Source organism: Artibeus jamaicensis, unplaced genomic scaffold (genome assembly GCF_021234435.1).
Source record: "Artibeus jamaicensis isolate MK-2021 breed Jamaican fruit bat unplaced genomic scaffold, CSHL_Jam_final contig_64, whole genome shotgun sequence".
In the NCBI taxonomy this organism is placed as follows: Eukaryota; Metazoa; Chordata; class Mammalia; order Chiroptera; family Phyllostomidae; genus Artibeus; species Artibeus jamaicensis.
Window position 1 is genome coordinate 4110024 of NW_026521911.1, and position 24393 is coordinate 4134416.

Below are 24393 nucleotides of genomic sequence, written 5' to 3' on the forward strand. Positions count from 1 at the left end.
TTGGCATACAATTGGACATAAGGCTCTTATGTAATACTTGAATCTTCTCTCTTTTTTCCTTGGTCAGTCTAGCTTAAAGTTTGTCAATTCTGTTGATCTTTTCCAAGAACTAACTTTCAGTTTTGTTGATTTTCTCTATTGTTTTTGTATTTTCTATTTCATGGATCTCTGCCCTGTATTTCCTTCTTTCTTGTTTTAGGTTTAGTTTACTCTTCTTTTTCTAGTTCCTTAAGATAGAAGGTTAGGTTATTGATTTCAGCTCTTTCTTTTTTTTTTTATGTAGATGTTTGCAACTATAAATTTTACTCAGAACATTTTACACTGCACCCCATATGTTTTGATATATTGTGTTTTCATTTTTATTCATCTCAAAGTATTTAATAGTTTACCTTGTGATATGTTTTTTGACCCACTGGGTGTTTAATAGTGTGTTGTTTACTTTGCAGTTTGTTATTTTTTTCTAAGTTGTGTTCTGTTATTGATTGATTTCCAGTTTTCATTCCACTGTGGTCAGAGAAGATATGTTGTATGATTTCAGTGTTTAAAAATTTATGCAAATGTGTGCTGCGGCTGAACAGATGGTTTATCCTGGAGAATGTTCAATTTGCACTTGAGAGGAATGTGTATATGGCTGTCGTTGGATAGAACATTTCGTGTATGTCTCTTGGGTCTAGTAGATTTATAGTGTCATTCATGTCTTCTGTTTCCTGGTTTGTCTTTATATGGCTGTGCTCCCCACCATTCAAAGTGGGATTCTGATGTCTTTGAATATTTCCCACTTTAATTTTGACAGTTTTTGCTTTATATATATTTTGTTATATTTTAAGTGCATATATATTTATAATCATTTATATGTTCTTGAGGCTTTTTCAATTATATAATGTTGTTTTCATGTCTTATAATGTTTTATCTTAAAGTCTATTTGTCTGATATTAGTATAGCCTCTCTAGGTCTCTTTTGGTTACTGCTTATACTGAATATTTTTCTATTCTTTCATTTTCAGCCTATTTGTATTTTTGGGTCTAAGGTGCATCTCTTGTAGGTAGCATGTAATGGACTGCTTTAAAAAATTCATTCTGCCAACCTCTGCCTTTGAAATAGAGTTTCTAATCCACTTATACTTAATGTAATTACCGATATGGAAGTTCTGCCACTTTTTTATCTGTTTCTCATTTTCTCCATTACTACCCTTTTTTGGGTTATACATTTTCTCATGTAACATTTTGATTCCTTTCTTACTTCTTTGACTGTGGATCTTTTAGTTATTTTCTTAGTGGTTGTCCTAGAGATTACATGAATATCTTATGATATAGCAATCTAGTTCAAATTAATATCAACTTAGTTTTAATATTATATAAAACCTTTTCTTTTATGTAGACCTGTTCCCCTTTGCGGTACTGTGGTCACAGATTACATCTTTATAACTGTGTGGCCATTAAGATAGATTTACAATGATTGCTTCATATGTTTATCTAATTGGTTGATTTTTAAATGCTAAACCAACTTTACATTTCTAGAATAAATTCAGTCAATAATGATATGTTACTGTTTTATTCTTAGAATATATTGGTGGTTCAATTTGCTAATATTTTGCCAAGGATTTTTATGTCTCTGTTCATAAGGGATATTGGTCTGTAATTAATTGTGTGTTTGAGAGAGAGAGAGAAAGAAATCTTTGGCAAGTTTTAGTACTAATAATGCCAGTCTTATGAGTTGAAAATTGCTCCCTTTTCCTCTGTTTTATGAACAAGTTTGTATTAAATTGCTATTATTCTGTAATGTTTGGTGGAGTTTGTCAGTGAGACTGTCTGGACCCAGACTTTCTGGTTGGCAGCTTTTAAAATTGTTCACTTAACAGTGGATATAGGGTTATTCAAATATTGTTTCACTATCAATTTTGGCATGTTGTGTTTTTCTTTTTATTAATTTATATTTTTATTGATTGATTTTGGGGGGGTGGAGAGAGAGAGAGAGAGGGAGATTGGTTGTTCCATGTATTTATCCATTCACCCAGTGCTTCTTGCACGCCCCCGACTAGATACCAAATTTGCACCCTTGGAGTGCTGGGCGACCCTCTAACCAGCTGAGCCACCCTACCCAGGCTATACTTTTTTTAAAGCAGTTTGTCTGATTCACCTCAGTTGTCAAACTTGATAGCATAAAGTTGTTCATAATATTCTCTTAATTATCTTTTTTGAGGTAACATGGGTTAATAACATTTTAACATCTATAGTAATATAATTTAAAAAATTCTTACACTAGCATTATAGCAGACATGTATATAATGCTTATTACCTACCTTTTACTTCTCAAGCGTTTGGTCTTTTGATTCCCACAGCCATTTGTGAGGTAGAGAACATCCTCTCCATAGCACAGGAGAGGAAGTCAAGATTAAACTGAGAATGCTTAGATACCTTGCTCAAGACTACAGAGCTGGTCAGTCTTAAGGGCTTACAGTGTAAGCAGGCAGTCTATGTCCAGAATTCTTTTTTTAAACTACTATTTACTTTGTCTATGGCAGATACCTGTTCTATTCTTCTTATGGATTGTGCCAAGTTCTCTCTAGAAATACCCTTGCTCTCACCATCTTTGTACCACTAAGTGGAAATGTTTGTTTCTGGTCTTCCTAATTGGAACTTGGAATGCCGTGTCCCCGCAAAAACATTACATGTGATGGCCGGGCATTCTTGAAGTATCATCGTTAATACTCTTCTCCAGTCACGTGTTAAGAAGACTTACGGGGCTTCTGTGAGAGTTCACTACAAAATGTGAAACATTGTTTCTGTGGGAAAATACTAGAGGAAATGTATTTTGAGTTCACTTGCCTAAGATGTTAAACGTTAGCTATATGGAAATTGTATTTTTTAATCTCTTAGCAATTTGAATTTACTCAGGTGTTTTATAAATCATAATTTTAAAAAGACAAACACAATTCATTGGGCACCTATTTTATTCTTTTTCACTTTTACTAACTTGTTAATTAATATTTTTTAGGGTTATTCAAACACTCAGAAGAATGTGCTCCTTCAGGTGGATCAGAACTGTGTTCGCAATTCTTACGATGTCTTCTCTTTGTTGCGGTAAGAAACTTCTTAGAGTCCTGCATCTTCTAAGGAATCGTCCTCATTTTGAGTTTGTGACATTTCAGTGTGAGGAAATGTACAGGAGTTTTAGACGCTGTTATTCAGGCTTGGCATTTTTTAGTGAGAGCTTCATAAATTTTGTAGCTACAGTGATTTAAGTTTATCTTTCACAAAGCCTTTGGAAAGTCATTTCCTTTCTTTGGACAGTGGGAGAGAGAGATCTTAAAACGGAGACATGAGCTGTTTCCGGTCTCCTGCACTATAAAGAGCAGCAAGCAGAGGTACAGAATTTAGACTTATCGGAACTTTAACAACTACAGCATTATTAGAAAAGCCCCCCAGTACCCCAGACACAGCTTAGAGTTCTGACCTGCTGCTTGTCTTTTAAAAGAATCCCGTTTGGCAGGGCAAAGGAGCTTTGCACGGATCTCACGCTCAGGGGCTTAACTGTGTCAGCTCTGCATTTTAATAATGTCTGGGCTTCATTTTGAAAGATTTTAAAATTTGGTTTTAATTTTCAGTGTGGTAGATCATCTAGGACAGTTTCCCAAGAGGCAGGTTACCAAAATAAATGCAATTCAGAATAAAGTTAACAGTGACACTCAACCTGTGTTCACCCTCCTCACACAGATGGTTCATTGAAATTTGATTTTGGCAGTATTTTTCTAATGTTTACATAACACATCATAAATTTCAGACCATTAGACGGCCCTTATGTATCTGCTAGAGGAAGAGTCCAGAAAGGACGATTGGCCTATTCTCCAATTGGACGATTATTTGTTTTATAAACATTATGAAATGGCCTTTCCTTTGCAAATCTTGAGTTTTATTATCCATGATGATAGAGAGTTTGGTCACATGGACTATATAAATTGCTCTTAAGAGACAATGATTTCAACTCAAGTAACCACACACATTTGATGATTTTTGATTCTTATCTGAGAGGTACTTTCACTTTGAATTCTTAGGCTACGGAACATAATGAACAGGATTAGTAGTCGATGGTAGAGAAAACAGAATATGTCAAAATATGTAACTTATATTTATGGGACTACATTAAGTTTTAAGTATGGGAAAGAAGAGTGTACAGAAATAGTTTGAAATGTGAGTAAGCCACTAATATTCTTGACCTATTTTCCACAGTAAAATGAGAGTATAAATCATATTATTTAAAGATATTTTTCAGGTATGAGATTCTGCGATCTTATTAGAGAAATCATTAGAATTAAAAGAGAAAGGAAGCAAGGTCAGTGAACAGAGAATTTGGGAAAGGCAGCATCATGAAAAACCAGGGGAATGGAGATTCAGGGCGCGTTGGCAGCTCTGCTGTGATACAGGGGCCTGGGAACTGAAGACTGTGGGTACCGGGCAGCAACGTGGGGGGACAGAGAATGCTTTGATTAACCTGACCCTGAGTTTAGCTGTCCCAGGTTTATCCAATTCATTTAACCTCTTTGATTCTTCTAAAAGGTGGAAGCAATGAAGTTAAAAATATATATAATTTACAAGCATTTTCACATGTATAATCTCATTCTCTTAGGAACTTCTTGTGTTCACACACCAGTGTAGAAGCTGAACAAGAGGTGTTAAGTGATTTATTTATCTGAGGGCACACAGCAAGCAATAGCCAGGCTGGATGTTGGTGTTAAGACAAGCTTGTTTTGTAGATCCTTTTCACAGACGAACTTGCTTTCCTAGGTTGGTGGTTATGAGATGCACGTGGCATGATGACAGAGAAACTTTTCTGACAGTCGTAAGAGCCCCTCCAAAGATGTAGAACCATCAGGTTAATTTGGTGGCGGTTCAGTTATGTACCATTGATCTCGCAGTGATATGTCTCTTAGGGGTTTCATTTCTAGGGGGCCTTTTGGTTTCCTCAGACGTGTGAACAATTTGAAGTGCCTTGTTAACAGTGGCCTTCTCCTCACCATTGTGTAAATCATTTATAGCTGCTAACACAGGTGTACTTTTCTAAACCAGATCAAGTTTGTCAACCAAATTACCAGAACCCAGAGAGTTACTCTGAAACTAGAAAGCTCAGATTGTACTTGTCCAAGTTAATGAGTAAAATGCAGCTTTCTCAGAAAATTCTCTCAGGCATTAAGAAAGAGTAACCATCATCTTCTGCTCAACCAAAAGCTCTTCTTTTCCCACAGTTCTAGCTGATACATGTAAAATGCTTTCTGGGAAACAATTTCGTGCCCGTCAGATTTGTTCATAGTTTTCCCCTCTTTAACTCAGGCAGCTCTGTTCCTGGATAGGATAATTTTTAAAAGACTTCTTTTCCTGACGCTTTCCTTGGTTTGTGAAATTGTTTTTTCTTGATGTGTAATTTTATGTGAAAACACACAGAGTCATAATTCTTCAATATTACTTTTAACTCCACAAAATTCTAGGTGCCATTTGGAGTCAGGATTAGATTCCAGATTCCCTGATTCTGTTTTTCAACAGTGTATTCTAGTTAATAACTCTCGCTGTGTTGTTACGTGTGACTGTCTCAGGAGAATAGACAATCTTAAAACATTTTTTATTGATTTATTTGAGAGATAGAAAGAGGAGGGGAGAGACAGAGAAAGAAAGACATATCAATTTGTTGTTCCATGTATTTATGCATTTATTGGTTGCTTCTTGTATATGCCCTGACCTGGGATTGAACCTGCAACCTTAGCATATTGGGACGATGCTCTAATCAACTGGACCACCTGGCCAGAGTGAAAATAGGGAATCTTTTTTTTTTTAACTTTCTTGTGTTTTTTTTTTAACTGAAAGCTCGGCATTTATTTATTTATTTATTTATCTTTAGAGGGGAAGGGGGGAAGGAGAGAGGGAGAGAAACATCAATGTATGGTTGCCTTTTCGTGAGTCCCCTGCTGGGAACTGTCCTGCAGGGAACCGGCCTACAACCCAGGCATGTGCCCTGACTGGGAATCGAACCGCGATCATGTGGTTCGCAGGCCCGCGCTCAATCGACACTGAGCTACGCCAGCCAGGGCGGGAATCTTGACTAAGGCAGGGATTTTGGAGCACCTAAGACCAGGGCATTAAAACGCCTTCAAATGGATTTGTTGTACCATTTTCTGGGAAAACAGTGACCTTATGTTTTATTCATATTTTCATCAATAGTTAAGAATTTAAGCTAATTTTAGTTGTCAAAGTAATAGAAGTTCTTTCTAAATTTGCTTTCAGTGTGTATGATGGTAATTAAAATTTTGCTTCTTTAACCCTTAGAAATTGCTGGATTAAAGGGTTAGTTTTCATGTAAGCAGGCATTTAATTAGGAACTGCTTTGTCTTCACCACAAGGTGTCGATGTTGCTCTTTAACTGGCATTTGGAATTTATTGCATAGTTTTGAGGTGAGAACTTTTTTCTATTATTCCTTCTACAATAGGTTAATGAGTTTCTAGATTTATTAGAAAGCTTTTTCCTTTTGGTTCTATTGATTTTTTTTTGTCCTGTTGGTGATAGGAAGTTATGGAAAGACTCAGGGGAGGAAGGATGACGTGGTCAGGTGTGCAGTTTGGAACTCCAGCCACGGCCGCAGTGGGGAGTGGGCCCGAGGGCTGAGCTGACAGCGGGGAGGTGTCTGTGACCCTCCCTGTTCTCTGAGACTGAAAGAGTATTTCTGATGTTTAGAAACTCATTTTTTTCCTTTCATGCTTCCTCAAAGAGCAGCCCTACTGCATGAAATAAGTAAGAACAGTTCTGCTTTTCTTCTAGTGTACTTTTTATTATTTTTTCTCTCCCCTTTTGACTTGGCCTACTTTGGGAAGTAGGTGGAAATATGGTGGGGAAATTATGGGCCTTCCGCTGAGGGTCCAGCTGTGAAATTGTCATGTGCCCATAACTGGATGCAAGACTTTGGACAAGGAACTTCACTTTGGTACGCCTCAAACTGCTCTTGTAAAATGAGGATAATGTTTGTCTCATAGGGACTTTATGAGAATTAAATATGATAAAATACTTGAAAGGCTCTACTCCAGTTACTGGCACATAGTTAACATTCAATAAATAACAGTTTACCTTTTGCCCTTCACTTCCCCCACCTCAGAATGGCCTTTCTCCTTTGTGTCCGTGCTCCTTTTCATGTGACCACTAGCTTTTCCCGAATTCAACACGATTTTTCTTTCTTGCCCTTCTAATACCTACTGCCTCTGCTTTTAGAGTTGCTTTTATTAATCCTCAATAGTCACGATAAAAACTGTTTAATGAGTGTGTTCTTTCTGCCTAATAACATTGAAAACTTCTGGAAAGAGGGGGTTATTTCATATGGGTGTATTTTCTCCCTTCTTTCTATTTTATCGACAGTTCTCACTTTTGTCGGAGGCCCCGTGGCTCCTACTGTGGTCCCAGAGCCCTCATCTCTGTGGGTCCGAGGACTCTTCTGCGTCCCTTTCTCCCTGATACTCGCTGCCATGGCCACAGCTTCAAACAGCACATCTGCGTGTTAATGACCCTCAGATCCGTATCTCTGGTTCCTGTCTCTATTTGGGATTTTTGATGTGCCCCCCTCCCAGTGCCCATTAGACATTTATATTGATACTTTCATGCTCTGTGGGAACCTCAATCTTAACAGGCTGAGAGCTACACTCATTTGCTTAAGTTTCCTCTTACTTGCCTGCCCACCCCACCAATTGTTTAGTGGTATTATCAGCATTTCGGGGACCCCAAGTGAGCACACCCCTATTTGTTCTCGTTTCTATTTTCCTGGGCTATTTCCTGACCTACTAACTAATCTCCCTACTACCAGTTTTTCTTTCATGCAATTAATAGCTATTATTAATTGAATGCTTACTTTGTGCCAGGAATTATTCTAAGTGCTTTACATTAATTAACCCTCTTAATTCTCACTCCAACTCTCTGTGGTAAAAACTATCCCCGTTCCCATTTACAGATGAAGACATTGAGGCAGAAAGCAGTTCAGTTGCTTATTCAAGGTCACATGACTAGTATTAGCCTGTATTCAAACCCAGACGGTTTGAATGCTCTGGAGCCCATGTTCTTAACCAGTACCTCTTACTGCTCTATAGCTTTGTACATGGCTCTAGAATTCATCTGCTACATTTCTGCCAGAGGAACCTTTTAAAAGATGCATCAGTTTTGTCATTCATTACATTTAAAAATCTTTGAGCATATGTGGTATTTAGAAGACGTTGTTTCATACACTCCATAGGGACGTGTGTCCTTACATCAGGTTCTCCTAGACCGCCTGTGCAATCAATAGCGAGCGTGTATTGATTCTCCCTTTTCTCAGCATCCCCAAGTTGAGAGCTCCTTCAGGCTAGAATCCATGTTTTATCAGTCACTGTATTCACCCCATCACAGTGTATATCATACGTATGAAGTATTTATTATCTGCAAATTGAACTATTCTTCAAGTTACAGAGAACCAGGATTTTGATGCTCTGACTTTTGATTTACATCTGGCAAAATGAGAATTGTCAAAAAGTTTTTTAAAAATATGTTTTATTGATTATGCTATTACAGCTGTCCTGATTTTTCCCTTAGCCCACCTCTGCCTGGTACCCACCTTCCCTCCAGCAGTCACCCCCCCTTAGTTTCATGTCCATGAGTCGTGCATACAGGTTCTTTGGCATCTCCATTTCCTATACTATTTTTAACCTCCCCCTGTCTATTTTGTACCTACCATTTATGCTTCTTGATCCCTGCACCTTTCTCCCCGTTCTCCCCCTCCCCTTTCAGCTGATACCTCTCCAGGTGATCTCCGTGTCTGCGATTCTGTGCCTGTTCTGCTTATTTGCTTAGTTTGTTTTTTAAGATTTATTTGTTGATAGCTGTGCATTTGTTGCCATTTTAATGTTCATAGTTTTGATATTCTTCTTTCTCAAATAAGTACCTTTAACATTTTATGTAATAATGGCTTGGTGATGATGAACTCCTTTAGATTTGCCTTGTTTGGGAAGCACTTTATCTGCCCTTCCATTCTAAATGATAGCTTTGCTGGAGTATTTCTAGAATGTAGGTTCTTGCTTTTCATCACTTGGAGTAATTTTTGCCAGTCCCTTCTTGCCTGCAAAGTTTCCTTTGAGAAATCAGCTGACAGTCTTATGAGAACTCATTTGTAGATAACTTTACTTTTCTCTTGCTGCTTTTAAGACTCTCTCTTTATCTTTAACCTTTGTCATTTTAATTATGGTATGTCTCGGCATGGTTCTCTTTGGGTCCAACTTGTTTGGGACTCTGTGATTCTTGGACTTGAATGTCTATTTCCTTCATAAAACTAGGGAAGTTTTCTTTCATTATTTTTTAAAATATGGTAAGTTTTCAATTTCTCGTTCTTCCTCTTCTCCTTCTGGTACCCCCATGAATCAGATGATAGTACGTTTGGAGATGTCCCAGAGGCACCTTATACTATCCTCATTTTTTAAAAATTCTTTTCTTGCTGTTCTGGTTGAATGCTTATTTCTTCCTTATGTTCCCAATCATCTGTTTGAATCCTGGCTTCATTCCCTCTGCTGTTGGTTCCCTGTAGAATTTTTTAAAAATTTGATTTAGTGTAATTTTCATTTTTTCCTGGGTCTTTTTTATTTTGTTGCTGCACTCAGTGAGTTCTTTGAGTATCCTGATCATCAGTGTTTTGAACTCTGCATTTTATGGGTTGGTTATCTCCATTTTGTTTAGTTCTTTTTTCTGGGGTTTTGTTCTATTAATTCATTTGGCCCATATTTTTTCTGTCTAAGTTTGGCAGCCTCCCTGTGTTTCTGTGTATTAGGTAGAGCTGCTTTGACTCCCTGTTTTAGTGATGTGGCTTATTGTAGAAAAGTCACCTGTAAATTGTGTGGGGTGGAGCCTTAGCTAAATGCCAGGGTATGGCAACCTGCTTACTGCTTTGTGCCTCTGTGTGAGGGGAAGACTTGGGGAGAGGACAGTGCCGCTGCCTGGATTCTGGAGGTTTGCCTGGCAGTTGCCCTGTGCAGTTGACACCCTTCCAGTTGTTGCCCTGGTGCTGAATCCTAGAGGGGCGGGTCCGTGCAGGCCGGTTAAGCGGAGTCTTCTGAAAATATGGCAGTTTCTTCCTGGGACTGGAACCCTGGGCCGTGCGATCTGGCCTGGGGCTGGGATCACTTGCTGTCAAGTATACAAAAGTGTTGAAAATATAATCAGATTTGTGAACCTTTAGCTGCCTCTTCTCTTTTCTTCCACGGCCTTCCATGTAACATCTGGTGAGATTTCAGGATTTTGTGACTTCTAACTTTATTCCTGATATAGATTTTTCTGGTCTGGCTGTCTGGAAGAGAATTGTTTCCCCCACTTTGATAGAGAGTACTTTCTGCTATAAAATTTTAATTTTAAAAGGGAATGCTTATGTCAGACAAATTATTCTTAGGATGATATTGGAACACAGATGAGATTAGATATATAAGGGCATAACTATCTACAACCTTTAAATTTTGGATGTGATAACCAGCTTTTGGGTACAGGGGAAGTTGTCTCCCCTCCTAATGATCTCTCCCTAAGTAGTAACTGCAGTTACACAGAATATAGCTAAGTACTCAGCTGAAAAGCACACTATGTCACAAAATTTATGTATTAAAACGCATGCACTTTTCTACTTATGGTAGAGACTACTAGGCTCTTAAGCCTGTTTCTGGATGCTCGTTTTTAATAAATTAGGAGGGGAATTAAGAGGATTATTGTTAAGGTGGATAATTGACAGCCAGAAGAAGTGAAAGCTTATAGTTTGCTCTGTTTGTGATTTACTCTTTGGTTCTAGAATATAACTGAGTGGTAAATCATATGAGCTACTGTCCTACCTTTGTAGTTGCTGTTTGAATTTGCAAGCAGCCCTCTCTCACTACTTCACAGAAAAGGAGGGCGGGGAGAGATATTCCAGCTGTAAAGAGAGACCGACTAAGAAAGCACAGACAGCTTACCTCTCTGTGTATGAACAGTTACTCCTTTACCCAAGCCTGTCTCCTTGTTACAGATCCTGAAGTTAATGATGAGAATGAGAATTATTTTTATTGAGCGCACTCTTGTTAGTTTTCACTGATGCTATTTCCATATAACAGATCAGGAGACTGAGGCTTGGAAAGGTGAGAGGACTTGCCTGGCACCGTAAGATGAGTAAGTGGTAAAGCTGGTTGCACAAAGGTCTGCCAGGCAGTGCTCGTGCTTTTTCTCATTATACTGTGTTGGTGTCAAATTATGAGTAAAATATCAAGTTTGTAATTGCTAGAGCTTATGTAAGAAAGCAGGGATAAGTTTTAGAAGTGTGATAAGTTTTAGAAAGTTTTTCAATCAAAATTTGAAATGAAAAATTTTGGTATTTAAGTTTGGCTAAATAAAATTTGATATTTATGTGTAATGACACACATTTTATTCTTACTCTTCTTTTTTGCTCTCTCTACATACATACATAAGGACATTCACATTTACACATTTATACACATACTTATAGAAACAGTATTTTAACAAAGTACTGGAGTAATTTTAGGTGCACCCCACCACTCCCTACTTCTACTTTTTGGTTTACCTTCTTCCTTTAAGCAGGCCTGCCACTACCCTGCCAACAAAGCCACCAGCTGCAAACTGAATGGTTGTGTCCTTCCAAAAGCCATGTGCAGAAACCTTTTTCCTGGTGTGACAGTGTTTGGAGACCATTAGGGCATGAGGGCAGAGCCGTCATTATAAAAGGGGCCCAGGGAGATCTCTGCTATTCCACCACGTGAGGCTGGAGGGAAAAGACTGCTGTCCGTGAACCAGGAAGCAGGCTCTGGTCTGACACCAACCATGTAGTGCCTGGATCATAGACTTCCCAGCCTCCAGAGCTGTGAGAACTAAATTTCTGTTTCTGAGCCACCCGGTCTGTGGTATTTTATTATAGCAGCCAGAATTAACGGAGATGCCTCCCAGTTCCAGAACACATGTCCACACGCCTCCTGCTCTGCTCGCTTGTTCACCCATGTGTGTCTGTCTTTATTTTTTCCCATGGTCTCTGTAGATATGCCATAGATATCATTATATATACACATATTGTATGTATATATGTTAAGAATTTTAATTGTTTTGCACATTGGAGTGGATGTTATATAAATGACTCTACATCTTTTTTTTGTTTGTTTCAACATTACATGTACAAATCTATTTTAATTTTTTTTTTAAGATTTTACTTATCTTTAGAGGGGAAGGGAAGGAGAGAAGGAGAGAAATATCAATGTATGGTTGCCTCGCGTGAGTCCCCTGCTGGGAACTGGCCTGCAACCCAGGCATGTGCCCTGACTGGGGACTGAATCGTGATCATGTGGTTTGCAGGCCTGCGCTCAATCCACTGAGCTACACCAGCCAGGGCTGTTTTAATGGTTTTATAATAGTCCATAGTGGGGTGTTATTTTTTAACCATTACTCTATTAATAGGTATTTATATTTATTTTAGTTTAGGCTTTTTATATGCTTATTTTGCCACCATGCACAGTATTGCAGTATATATCTATGTATGTACATATTCTTATATTTATGATGTTTTAATTTATATGAAATAAATTCCCAGAAGTGTGATTTCTGAGTCAAAGGGTATATAATATTTTATTTTATTTTTTCCATTTTAAATCATTTTTCAGTTGACACACATTATTATATTAGTTTCAGGTATACACCCCAGTGATTAGACATTACATAACTTGATCATCCTGATAAATCTCACACCCATCTGATACCATACATAGTTATTGGAATATTATTGACTGTATTCCCTATGCTGTACTTTACTTCCCCATGGCTGTTCTGTAACTGCCAACCTGTACTTCTGGATCCCTTCACTTCTTTCACCCACCCCCCAACCCCTCTCCCATTTGGCAACTCTGAGTATTCTCTCCAGCTATGAGGCTGTGTCTGTTCTTCTTTGTTTATTTATTTATTTATTTTAGATTTGACTGTTGATAGATATGTATTTATTGCCATATTTTAATCTTTTTTGTCTTCTTACATTTCATATACTGTATTTTGCTGTGTATAATGCACACTTTTTTGCCCAAATTTTTTAGGGAAATTAAGGATGAGCATTATATGTGAGTATAGTGACTATATAATATGGGTATGATAATCCCGTGTATAATGCACACAGAATGTAGAAGTGCATTATATGTTGTAAAATATGGTAATATCAGTTGGTGGAATTCACCTGGGCAGTTATATATTGGTCCTTCAATTCTAAATGATAGCTTTGTGTGCATATTTATAGAGCAATCTTGGTTGTAGGTCCTTGCTTTTCTTCACTTTGACTATTTATTGCCAATCCCTTCTGGCCTGCAAAGTTTCTGTTGCAAAATCAGCTGACAGTCTTATGGGAGCTCCCTTGTAGGTAACTAACTGATTTTTTCTTGCTGCTTTTGATATTCTCTTTTTGTCTTTAACCTTTTGCATTTTAATTATGATGTGTGTTGAGATGGGCCTGTGTGGGTTCATCTTGTTTGGGACTCTTTGCTTTTCCTGGACTTGTATTTCTGTTTCCTTCACAAAGCTAGGGAAATTTTCTGTCATTTTTTTCAAATAGGTTTTCACTTTCTTGTTCTCTCTTGTCTCTTTCCGGCACCCCTGGATTGAGAATATTGAATGCTTGATGTTGTTTCAGGGGCTTCTTACACTATCCTAGTTTTTTTGGATTCTTTTAAACATTTTATTTCTGAAACTATGTACAGTTTTATTTTATAATTCTCTTAACCTTTTCAGTAATGTACAGCATATTTTCTAATTAAACCCAAACCATTCTAGTATTTCATTTATAGAAATATTATGTAATGAACCTTTCTTGGACAGTATGCTTTCTGATGTTGAAATTGTAATACTTTGTATGAGCTAAAATAAAGTATTTAAGTTTCTTAGAATAAGAATGGAGAACATAAACTATATAAATTTAGGGAGTTTATTTCTCTAGTTTACAAATTTGTTCTCAGCATGTAGCATTGACTTGGCTCAGCATAGATACCCAGTAAATGTTTGTTAAATGAATAAATCATTAAGTTAATAAATGAGTGGGTGAAGTACAATCTGGTTGGATAAAAACTAAATAACAAGTAGGTTTGGGGAGAGATTTTTTAAGTGGTAGATCTTTAATCATCTTCCCAAAGATAATTTTAACCTTGGATGTATTCTCCCACATTAGTAGCATATTTTTAATGTATAAAATATGAGTATTTAATTTTAGAGCCCTTGCTAATGAAAGTAGTGCAAAGGCATTTTGTGGTAAATTAATTCCAATTTATTAAATAGTTAATCAGTAGTCATGACTTACTGATAGATTTCATAGTGGTTAATTAGGGCCTTGTATTGGCTATTTATGCTGCTAAGTCTCCTTCTCCAGTTACTGAATGTGTATGGGGAGTGGGATGTAGTGGGTAAATTAAAGGAGCCCTTTCCAAAACAATGTTCAGATCTCCTGGCTTGGAGCAATAGTTAATTTTCAAATGTTGTTGGAATAGTGAAAGAAGTTTATAAAATCACTGTGAAGAGGTAAAGAGCATCCTTTGAAGGCAGTTACGTGTATGAGTGTCTTCTGCCTAGGAAGTGTTCTCTGTCTCTGCCCCTGACCTTCAGTTCTGACTTGCATATGCAGAGTTGCTTTGCTAAGACTGCTTTGCTGAAGATGTCACTGCAAATTAAGGCTTTGCCATCACAACCCTCATGGCCACCTTGTAACTTCTCCATTCCCACTGGTGCCGGCATGTTTCAGGGCAGCTTTCCAAGGTTTAGTGATTTCACCCTGATGTCTGTGCCAATAAAAATAACCCGTTACATTAAATACTTGCCCCACCCATAGCTTGATTTTTATATACTGTTTTATAAAGGGGACTTATCAGAGAGATTTTAGAATTAATATGTTATACTCATCAGGATATCACCTAGCCCTTGAAATAACCTTTATTATAAAAGTAGTTATTTTACCTTTGAAGAACATCTGACATTCAACCTGTTTAATTTGTGTTGAGGACAGTGGACATTGTAATAACCTCATTCCTATAGTTGGTTCTTTATGACTGGAAGTACTCTATTAACATGAGAAACCAGATTCTTACTTTGGGGACTTATATTCTAATAGGACATACTAACAGATACAGCAAGAAGTTAATAATAACTTCTAAATATGTTTTTGTATTTATAAAGTCAGAATCCTATCCTTTCTTCACCTACATGGGCAGTAGGGGAAGAAAATAATATTTGATTATCTCACATGTGAAAGGCACTTAAATGCTAACCACTTAGGATATATATTTTATAATATTCACAATAGCCATGCTACTATTACAGTTGTGTTTTATTGATAAGAAAACTGTGGCTTGTAAAAGTTCACCTAGTATATATTGGCCTTTCCAATGTATTTCTCTATTTGATGTGGAAGAATTCCCTATGTCAGTCCTTTCTCTTCTTCAGACTGCCTAACAGCATCCATACCCTTCCAGTAAAATTTATTTGGTGGTGCACCTGAGGCTGAAATGGGCTTGGAAATTCTGTCTTGTCGTGCTTGCACAATGGAGGCTTCCATAATAGGCTTTCCTCGAATCATGCAAAGTATGCCTAACATGCCCCTCACCTCTGTACCTCCCCATGCTGGGGGTGTTAAGTGAAGCCTGTGGGTTTGCCGTTGAGGAACATCTCTATAATTCTGTGACCACAGGTTCCTTTTATGTTTATTCCATCAGTCTGGTAAGTGTGAAGTGTTTGGACATAAGGACTTTTTCTTAGCTGGCATCTCTCTCTAGTTCGAAGTTCCCATCTTGTAAATCCTGACTCTGCAAGAAGTACAATGCTGTCGTGCAGGCAAAATGGCTTTTCCATACACAGTAGCACTAATTTTTCTATCTTGGAGATTCTTTTATTCTAGTGATGGAGTCTGCTAGGAACTCTGGAGTAGAACTGACGTTACACAGTTTATGGGGAGAACATCTAGAGATTAAAATTTAAGAAAAATTCAGTGCAAGCCAAGAAATGAATTCTGCAGCTTTCAAAGAGGAGCTAAGATGATCTTGTTTTCCTAATTAAAATACAATGCCCAGATCAAGGGACATAACAGTGTTCCTGGACTTTGTGTCCATTAGATCATATTTGGAATATTTTGATTGATTTGAGTCCCAGTTTACTTTGACGGGAAAGAGCCAGCAAAGATGGCCAGCATGATGAGTTTGAAAACAATCATCAAAAACTACTTAGGAATCGAGGACTATGGGAATAGAGTCACTATCATTAAAATGAAGTTATTTCATTAATTTGGCAAACAGTTATTTGGGTAATAGTAAAATGTACTGTTTGGGAAATCTTTTACATGCTTCATCTCATTTAGTCCTCAAAGCAAATCTGTGAAATTGGTGCTGTTCTTTGTTATCCCTATGTTTCTAATGTGAAAACAGGTCCCAAAGGGGAAATCGACTTGCCCAGGGTTGCAGTGTGGCACAGCCAGCTAGACCGATTTTCTGATTCCATTCTCTTTCCTCTGTCCCATGGGACTGCTCACACTCAGTAGAATTTGGACTCCTTCTGAAGTGATGGAATTTGGAAGAGAAAAAAGTATGTAGGTACATTGTATATTGTTCCTGTGGGTAGAATAATGATAGTGCTAAGTGGAACAGAGAGTACTGAGGATGGCAGGATGAGTTATTTTGATAGGGTGGTCAGGGAAGACCTCACTGAGAAGAAAATATTTGAGCAAAGACTTGAGAAAGATAAGGCAGCATGTTGTGTATTTGTAGGGAGAACACCCCAGAGCTTACAAATAGCCAGTGCACAAACCCTGAAGTGGGGGTCAACTCGTTGCAAGAACTAAGAAGCCCTGACTGGTGTGGCTCAGTGGACTGGGTGCTGTCCTGCAAACTAAAAGGTTGCCAGTTTGATTCCCAGTCAGAGCACATACATGCCTGGGTTGTGGGCCAGGTTCCTGGTTGGGGACATAGGAGAGGCAACGGATTGATGTTTCTCTCTCACATCAATGTTTCTCTCTCTGTCTCTTTTTCGTCGCTTCCCCCATCTCTAAAAATGAATAAAATCTTTAAAAAAATAAAAGAACAGCTAAGAAGTTAGTTTAGTTTCAGCATCGTGGCAAAGTTGGCAGAAGCCAGATTGTGTCGCAGGGGTGTCCAACCCGTGGCCCTGGGCCGCGTGCAGCCCAGGATGGCTACGAATGCAACACAAAATTGTAAATGTACTTAAAGCATTATGAGATTTCATTTTTTGAGTGTGATTATGTGTCAGAATGTATTTAATGTGCGGCCCAAGACAATTCTTCTTCCAGTGTGGCGAGAGATGCCAAAAAGTTGGACATCCCTGGTAGAGTTTTAGACTTTTTCTAAGTGTGATGGGAACATGTGGGAGGGTTTTGAGCATGGGAGTGGTGTGATCTGGTTTTTATTTAAAGAAGATAACTCTGGCAAGGAGACTCCACTGGGGAGAGGGAGAAAGGCAACAGAGAGATTACTTAAGACATTATTGTAGTTTTCAGGTACAGATGAGAGTGACCTCGGCTGTAGCAGTTGAGATAAACCAAGAGATTCCCAATATATTTTAAAGATAGAGGTAACCAAACTTCCCAATGGATTAGCTATGTCATGTGAAAGAAATTGGATTTCAGGGTAATTCATAGATATTTAATCAGAGCAATTAAGGGAATTGTGGCAGTATTTATGAAAGTAACTGGTGTGAGATTCCTGGAGGGAAGGAGGAGCAGGTAACGAGGAATCGGTGATATATTTGGGATGTGTTTGGCTTGAGATAATGAATTAGTTATGAAGATAAAAAGTCCCGAGAAGGTAGTTGGATATGCAATTTTAATTTCAGGGGTCAACTAGTGCCAGAGATAGGAATTTGGGAATTGTGTCGGCCAATGGTCAGTGTGTAAAACACACCACTCTAGATGTTTTCATCAGAAAGAGACTTGATACAGAGAATTGGGTGTTTACAGAACCGTTAGAGGGTGGGAGGAGTAGAAGTTGGAACGCTGCTTCTAGGCTTCAGGGACACACTGCCACTAGGCTTCAGGGTCAAGCCACCACACCTGTGACCCCAAACTGCTGGTAATACAGCCATCCTGTACCACCAGACTCACAGATGAGGAAATGGTTTACTGCACAACTCACAAAGAGAGAGCCTGTCACTCCTACAGGAAGGATGGCTTCTACGACTTCCGTCTTCCAGATTTTGCTCCAACATTGAAGAAGAACTGGATATAGCGGCGGAGAGGGGCAGCTAAAGCTGCTGGGGGGAATGTAGGGTGTTGTTGTGTTCCGGAGCCCAAGTGAGTAACTGTGTTCAAGGGACTGATCACCCGAATGAAGTGCTCGTTGATTGGTTGAGTAAGATGAGGACTGAGAATTGAACACTGAACGTGGCCATTTGGAGTAACTGGTGATATTTATAAGAGCAGTTTTGGTGGTGTTGCAGGGATAGGTTAAGGGTACATGGGGAGTGAGGAAATGAAGACAAGGGGTACAGACGACTCTTGTGAAGTTTTCCTGTGAGGAGGAGCAGGGAAGTGGCACTGAAGCTGGAGGGGAGCCAGGAGCTAAGTGAAGTGTTCTTTTGTTTTGAGGTGGGAGGTATTTAGCATATTTACCTCCCGAAGGAAAATTTGTGGGTGCAGGAGAAAGAGGGGAAATAGCAGGCCCAGAAACCTTTGGTAAGTGAAAGACAGTGGAATTCTGTGTGTAAATGGAAGGCTCAGCTTTAGGGGGAGGGGCTGTATACCCAGGGGAGGCAGAGTTTGTGGGTACAGATACAGAATTGCTTGTAAATCTGGTGACGGGAGAGTGAATACATTGTCCTCTGATTGCTTCTGGTTCTCAGTAGTCATTAGAAAGATGTCAGGAAGGTATAAGAAATGCATGAAGTTTGAAAAGAGAGGGTTTAAAATAGCCATCTTGGAGAATAACAGAGTGAATTATCCCAGAGAATTAGGCCCAGTAGTTTTCAACTTTTTCCTGCATGGGAATCAGCTGGAGGGCCTGGTAAAACACTGATTGCTGTGCCCTACTCCAGAGTTCCTGATTCGTTAGGTCTGGGGTGAGGCCTTGGAGTCTGCATTTATAACTCTTTCAGGTGAACCTGGAGCTTCTAGTCTTGAGACTGCATACTTTAGTTATAAACTTAAGGTGGAGACTGTTCGGCATATGAGTGTATTTTCCCAGCTTCATTTAGCCACTTGTGTCCAAAGGTGGAAAAGGCAGTGAGTTGAATATAATCAGATTCGGGTTTTGCCACATGAGTTCATGGAGAAGAAGAGAGGGCTATGAGAGTACTGTGTGATGACACACCACAGAATCTGAGCCGGTAAGGAGAGAGGTGAGCACATGCAGGAAGTGGCGGTCAGCGAAAAAGTGGCGGGTCGGTCATTGGACTGGCAGTTCTGGTGGTGAGGATGAATTGGAACGAAGTGATCTGGAAGTATAGCGACTACTGGCCAGAGGCTGGGATGTTTGAAATTGGAGTTTTAAAGCTGCTGTAATTGTTAATTGCGATTTAAGGTAAGAGAACAAGTGGCTGAACTGGTCAAGAACTGAGGGCTGAGTACTGGCTGGATCTCTTATGTGGATGTAGAAGTCATCAGGAACGATGGCTGGAGATGGTGAGTTAGGTGCTGAGGTCTTCAGTTATTAAGCTGGAATGGAAAGCTGTGGGTCACAGTAGCACGAAGGGAAAGTGGAATAATCTGCATGCGCATTAAAGGAACAGGGAGTGTTAGGAAATGGAGGAGAGCAGTGGCCTGGAAAGCAGCAGTGAGTCGCAAGGAACAAACCTGCTTCATTCTCCACGTCAGTGTTATGCAGGGTATACGAGAAAACACTTGAACCTCACTTGAATCATGTGTAATATTATTTACTTTTCACAACAGCGCTGTAACAGTAGGTATTATTGTGCTTGTTTTTCCAGAGGAGAGGACTGGGGCTTAAAATAACTGGTGTGGGAGTTGCAGCTTGAGAATACTGGGGGTGGCATCGTGTGAGTCCAGTGGATGCCAGAGGAAGGCAGATGTTGGCCCAGTGTAGGAAGGTGCACGTTTGCAGTTAGAGGCGTGCACCAGTGGAAGCATTCCTTCGGAAGAGAGGGTGAATTTCCTATCACTGGAGCGTGCCTACCTGCAGCCAGCACCGTTGCAAAGTAATTTAATCACAGAATGATATAAGGAGAAAACCACTATAGATGAGTAAGTTCTCAGTGTCGGCAATAAGTTTTGCCACCTTCAGCGAAACAATGTATGACATATAGTAAACCCAGTTCTACCACCGGCTAATCGATATAAACAGGAGTTAAATTCCTGTGGCATCTCATTACTGTTATAATGAAATGATGTTGAAATAAACGACATTATTTGGGAACCTGTTGTACATAGTTAAGGAAGAAGGGAATTGATATTTATTAGCTATTTGGAGGAGGGGGCAGGGAGGGAAATAGTTGAACTTAATTATCTCAAGATAAGAATCTGTGATTATGTGGTAGTTGTACAATGTTGGGAATGCACTAAATGTTGAATTGTACACTAAAAACGGTTAGTTGTATGTTATGTGAATTTCACCTCAGTTTAAAACCTCTGATTAAACTGGCTATTTCTGTTGCATTCTGCTGGCATTTCATCATTCTACGGAATTCCACATGAGGCACTTTGGGTACAAAAAAATAGAAAGGCATTTACATGGAACTTAGACTTGGGGTAAGTGTGAACATATGTGTGCGTATGGAGAGAACTGATCACGCAAGGTGGTCAACCTTAAGTGCCACAGTAATAGTGTAAGTTTGTTGCTGGGAAGCTTCTGGGGAGGAAGAGCTCACGTGGGTTCCACCGTCTGTTCTTACCTCAGTGTACTTGGCACAGATCTGCCTTTTCTCAGGTGTGTGAGTTTGAGATAGCCTACTTAGTTTTCAAGATCTTTAAGCTTGAACTGTGACATCCGTTCAAAAATTTGTAGGGGGTTCGGTTGATATTTTAAAAGAGCATCATGTCAGCTAAATCCCCAGGGAAAGGACTCAGTGGCAGAAATACAGAGTTGTTGATCTTGCAGGGTATGATCATGTTTTAGTTAGGCTTGATTACGATCTGGCAGGGTTTTTTTTGAAAATATATTCTTTGTTTAAATAAAAGGGACTATTTGTTCAGGTTTTGTTGGCTAATTTCTATGAGTGTTTTAGGTATTATTGATTTTTCACAGTGGTGTTATAAACATCCTGAATCTGATGTTATGATAAATCAACTGATTTTGTTTTCATCTTTGAAAATATCTGTTCTCATTTTACAAAACGTTTTGCAGAAACATTGCAAGGGAGCACTGAGAGTTCCCGTGTACCTGTGCCCCGTCTGTCTCCCTGTTCATAACACCTTTCGCTGGTGAGTGGCGCTCCTCGTCCACTTTCAGTTCCCACACCATAGTACCTCTGGCACCAGATGTGTGCGTTCTTTCCCCACGCCCAGAAATTCTGTGACACCAGCGGGAAGTCCTACGACTTAGCTCAATTCTCACATTATCTACCTGGAGGTCGCATCAGAGCTCACAGGCTAAGGGCTCGGTCCCGTGAGACTGTTTCCCACTTCAGATACCCATCTCAGGTCCAGGTTGTCACCTGTGGTTCTCACCAACTGGCTGTAAATCAGAGGTTTCTACAAGCATCTCCTCGGGTTCAGTCAGTTTGCTGGAGTCGCTCACCAAACTCAGGAAAACGGTTTGCTTACTGTTTACTAGTTTATTATAAAAGGATATGATAAAGGATACAGATGAATATCCAGATGGAATACATGTGTAAAGCAAGCTGTGTGGAGGGGGTGTGAAGCTTCCATGTCCCCTCCTGGCGTCCATTCTCCCAGCACCCCCACGTGGCCAGCAAGCCAGAAGCTCTTCGGGCTGCCTGTTATTGGGAGTTTTAGGGAGGCTTCATCATAGACATGATTAATTGTTAACTCTATTTCCAACCCTTCTCCTCTGTCTGGAGAACAGGGGATAGGGTGGAAAATTCCAAGCTTGTAACCATGCCCTGTTCTTTCTGGTCATCAGCCATCATCCAGGAGCTCACACAGAGCCACCTCAGTATAGCAAGACGCTGCTGTCACCTCGCAGATTCCCAGGGACTTCAGAATACCGTGTCAGGAACCAGGGTCAAAGACCAGCTTTTAGGACAAAAGATACTCCTAGTGCTTTTACCATTTAGGAAATTATGAAGTTTTAGGAGCTCCGTGCCAGAAACCAGGGGCAGAGAGCACCGATATATGTGTTTTCTGTGATCTCACAGAGGTCCATTTGTTATAATGAGTGAACAATGCCGATATATTGTTAATAACTGAAGGCCATACTTCGATGTCTTCTTTCAGGATCCCACTCTGGATGCCTTACTATAGTCAGCCATTGTGCCCCGGGGTTCCGCTCCCCTGTCAGCTTCTCAGACTTTCCTTGTCAGTGATGACCTTGATTGTGTGGAGGATTACTGGTCAAGTGTTTTGTGGAAGGTCTTTTTGCTGAGATGTCTGATGTTTTTTTATGTTATTAGTTTGGCTATTCTAGTATTTTTGATTAGCAGGCAGTTAGGATTATACGATGGTGAGAATGTGTATAGGAACTGAGGATCGAGAATTTTACTACACGTTATCCACATGAGCCCTGGAGCACGCTGTGTGACAGATAAACTTTGCCGTTGAGAATTTTAAAATAAATTAGGTTCAGGGTTTAGTAATCCACTAATCTAAGAAAAGAATGCTGGTCAATAATGTAAAATAAAAATGTCACTAGCAACAAATCTTTATTGAGCACCTGCCGTTAGCAGGGCCCTGCACTGCTCTGTGAGCTGTCCCCCCCTCCTGTTAGTTCCCGTGGGCGCTCGTGTGGCAGAATGGGAACCAGAGTGCGTCAGGGCCGCTCTCTGGGAAAAGGCGGAGTTGATGCAGGAAGTTTAGGCCTAAGGATGCCTCCCACCTGACTCTAAATCTCACTGTTGGCCTTAGCATGCTCAGTCGTGTCTTCATTTTGGGGTGGGTGTCAGTGGAGGAGAGAAAGGAAGCACCTTGCTATCTTTTATAAAACTTTGTGTCATTGCCTGGTGATAACTGTTCCCCCAACAGAGTGTCACCTTTGTGGGGACAGAGAGTCTGGTTTCTCTTGCTGTATCGTAGCCTCTGGTGCTGAGCCTGTTCCCTAGCACAGGGTAGGTGTTAAGTTAATAAAGAATGAGTGGGAGTTCATCAGGCAGCACAATGAACAGAAGATTATACCAGGTACGAGCACGTAGAAAGGTAGGGTATGCTTGCCTGACATGTTAAATAAATTCTTCCAGATGTAAATCACATTCCTTTGCTCTAGGAAGCCTTCTTGGACCTCGCTTCATTTTCTGCACCCTTACCACACTTAACAAGCATTCTGTGTCCTAAACACAGCTTTGTTAACCTTGCATTATTTCTTTTTGTATAGATGCCTTCTTATAGTCTCAGTACTAGCTTTTTTTTTGAGTGTCCATTATGTGCAAACATATGTGTTGTACATATGTTATTATCCTATTTTATCCTTTTAACAATGCGGCACAATAAGCAAATGAAGAAATTGAGGCTTAGGAGGTTTCATGACTCGCCCGACATCATGCAGCCCTTTCTCGGCGCCCTCCAGCAGCTTGAGGCCTCTTCTACTGCTCTGTGCTGTTTTGAACATCTTGCATTGCTTCAGTGAGGTTTATATGCTTAACGAAGGTCTTTTATACTCTTCAAACCTCATCACAATTCCATTCCCTTTCTTTTTTTAAAAAAAAAATTGATCAAAGGACCCTGTAATCCTAACACTCCTTCAAACTTTGGAGCTGAACAAAGTTTTGGAGCAAAACTGGTAAAATAACTAACTTCAAATGTTGCCTTTTCAAGGCTAAAAATGAATGTCTAACTTAGTGATTCCTTATATGATAAACTATTATTATAGAACTGTTTTTACATAGAACAGACAGGAAAAGAACGTTTTATAATAGCTCAGAGAAAAAAATATACTTATTTGAAGTGTGTTAGTCATTCCAGTTTTGATGCGTCAACGTTAAGCTGTCCCCGTAGCCTTGGAAACCAGGGCTTCTCGGTGCTTGTTTTTACACTGCAGTTTTCTTTTTCACGTAAGTAGATTCTGATGGTAGAAAAAAGTTGTCATGTGAAATTACTCTGTGGAGCCACTTGAATAGACTTGAGACATTGTTTATATATAAATAAATTCACTTCTCTGAAAAATCTTCTGAACAGGCATAGTATGTGCTGGCATCTGCAAAAGTCAGCCCGTGTTCGATGCTCGTTGAGACTAGTCATAGGAGGTGGCGAAAGGGGCCCCTGATGGAAAGCAAATGGCAAAGGCAAGGTGTTGGTTCCCTTGC

At 39.5% G+C, this 24393-nt stretch overlaps 1 protein-coding gene across 3 annotated transcripts in view; it reads left to right on the forward strand.

The window, feature by feature from the left end:
• UVRAG (UV radiation resistance associated) overlaps positions 1-24393 on the forward strand; it is a 281275-nt gene that overhangs the window by 74718 nt on the left and 182164 nt on the right. For all 3 annotated transcript variants that reach the window (XM_037131554.2, XM_037131552.2, XM_037131553.2), the window contains one exon: positions 2995-3080. In XM_037131554.2, coding sequence (XP_036987449.2) covers positions 2995-3080 — 86 coding nt within the window. The remainder of the gene's footprint in view (positions 1-2994; positions 3081-24393) is intronic.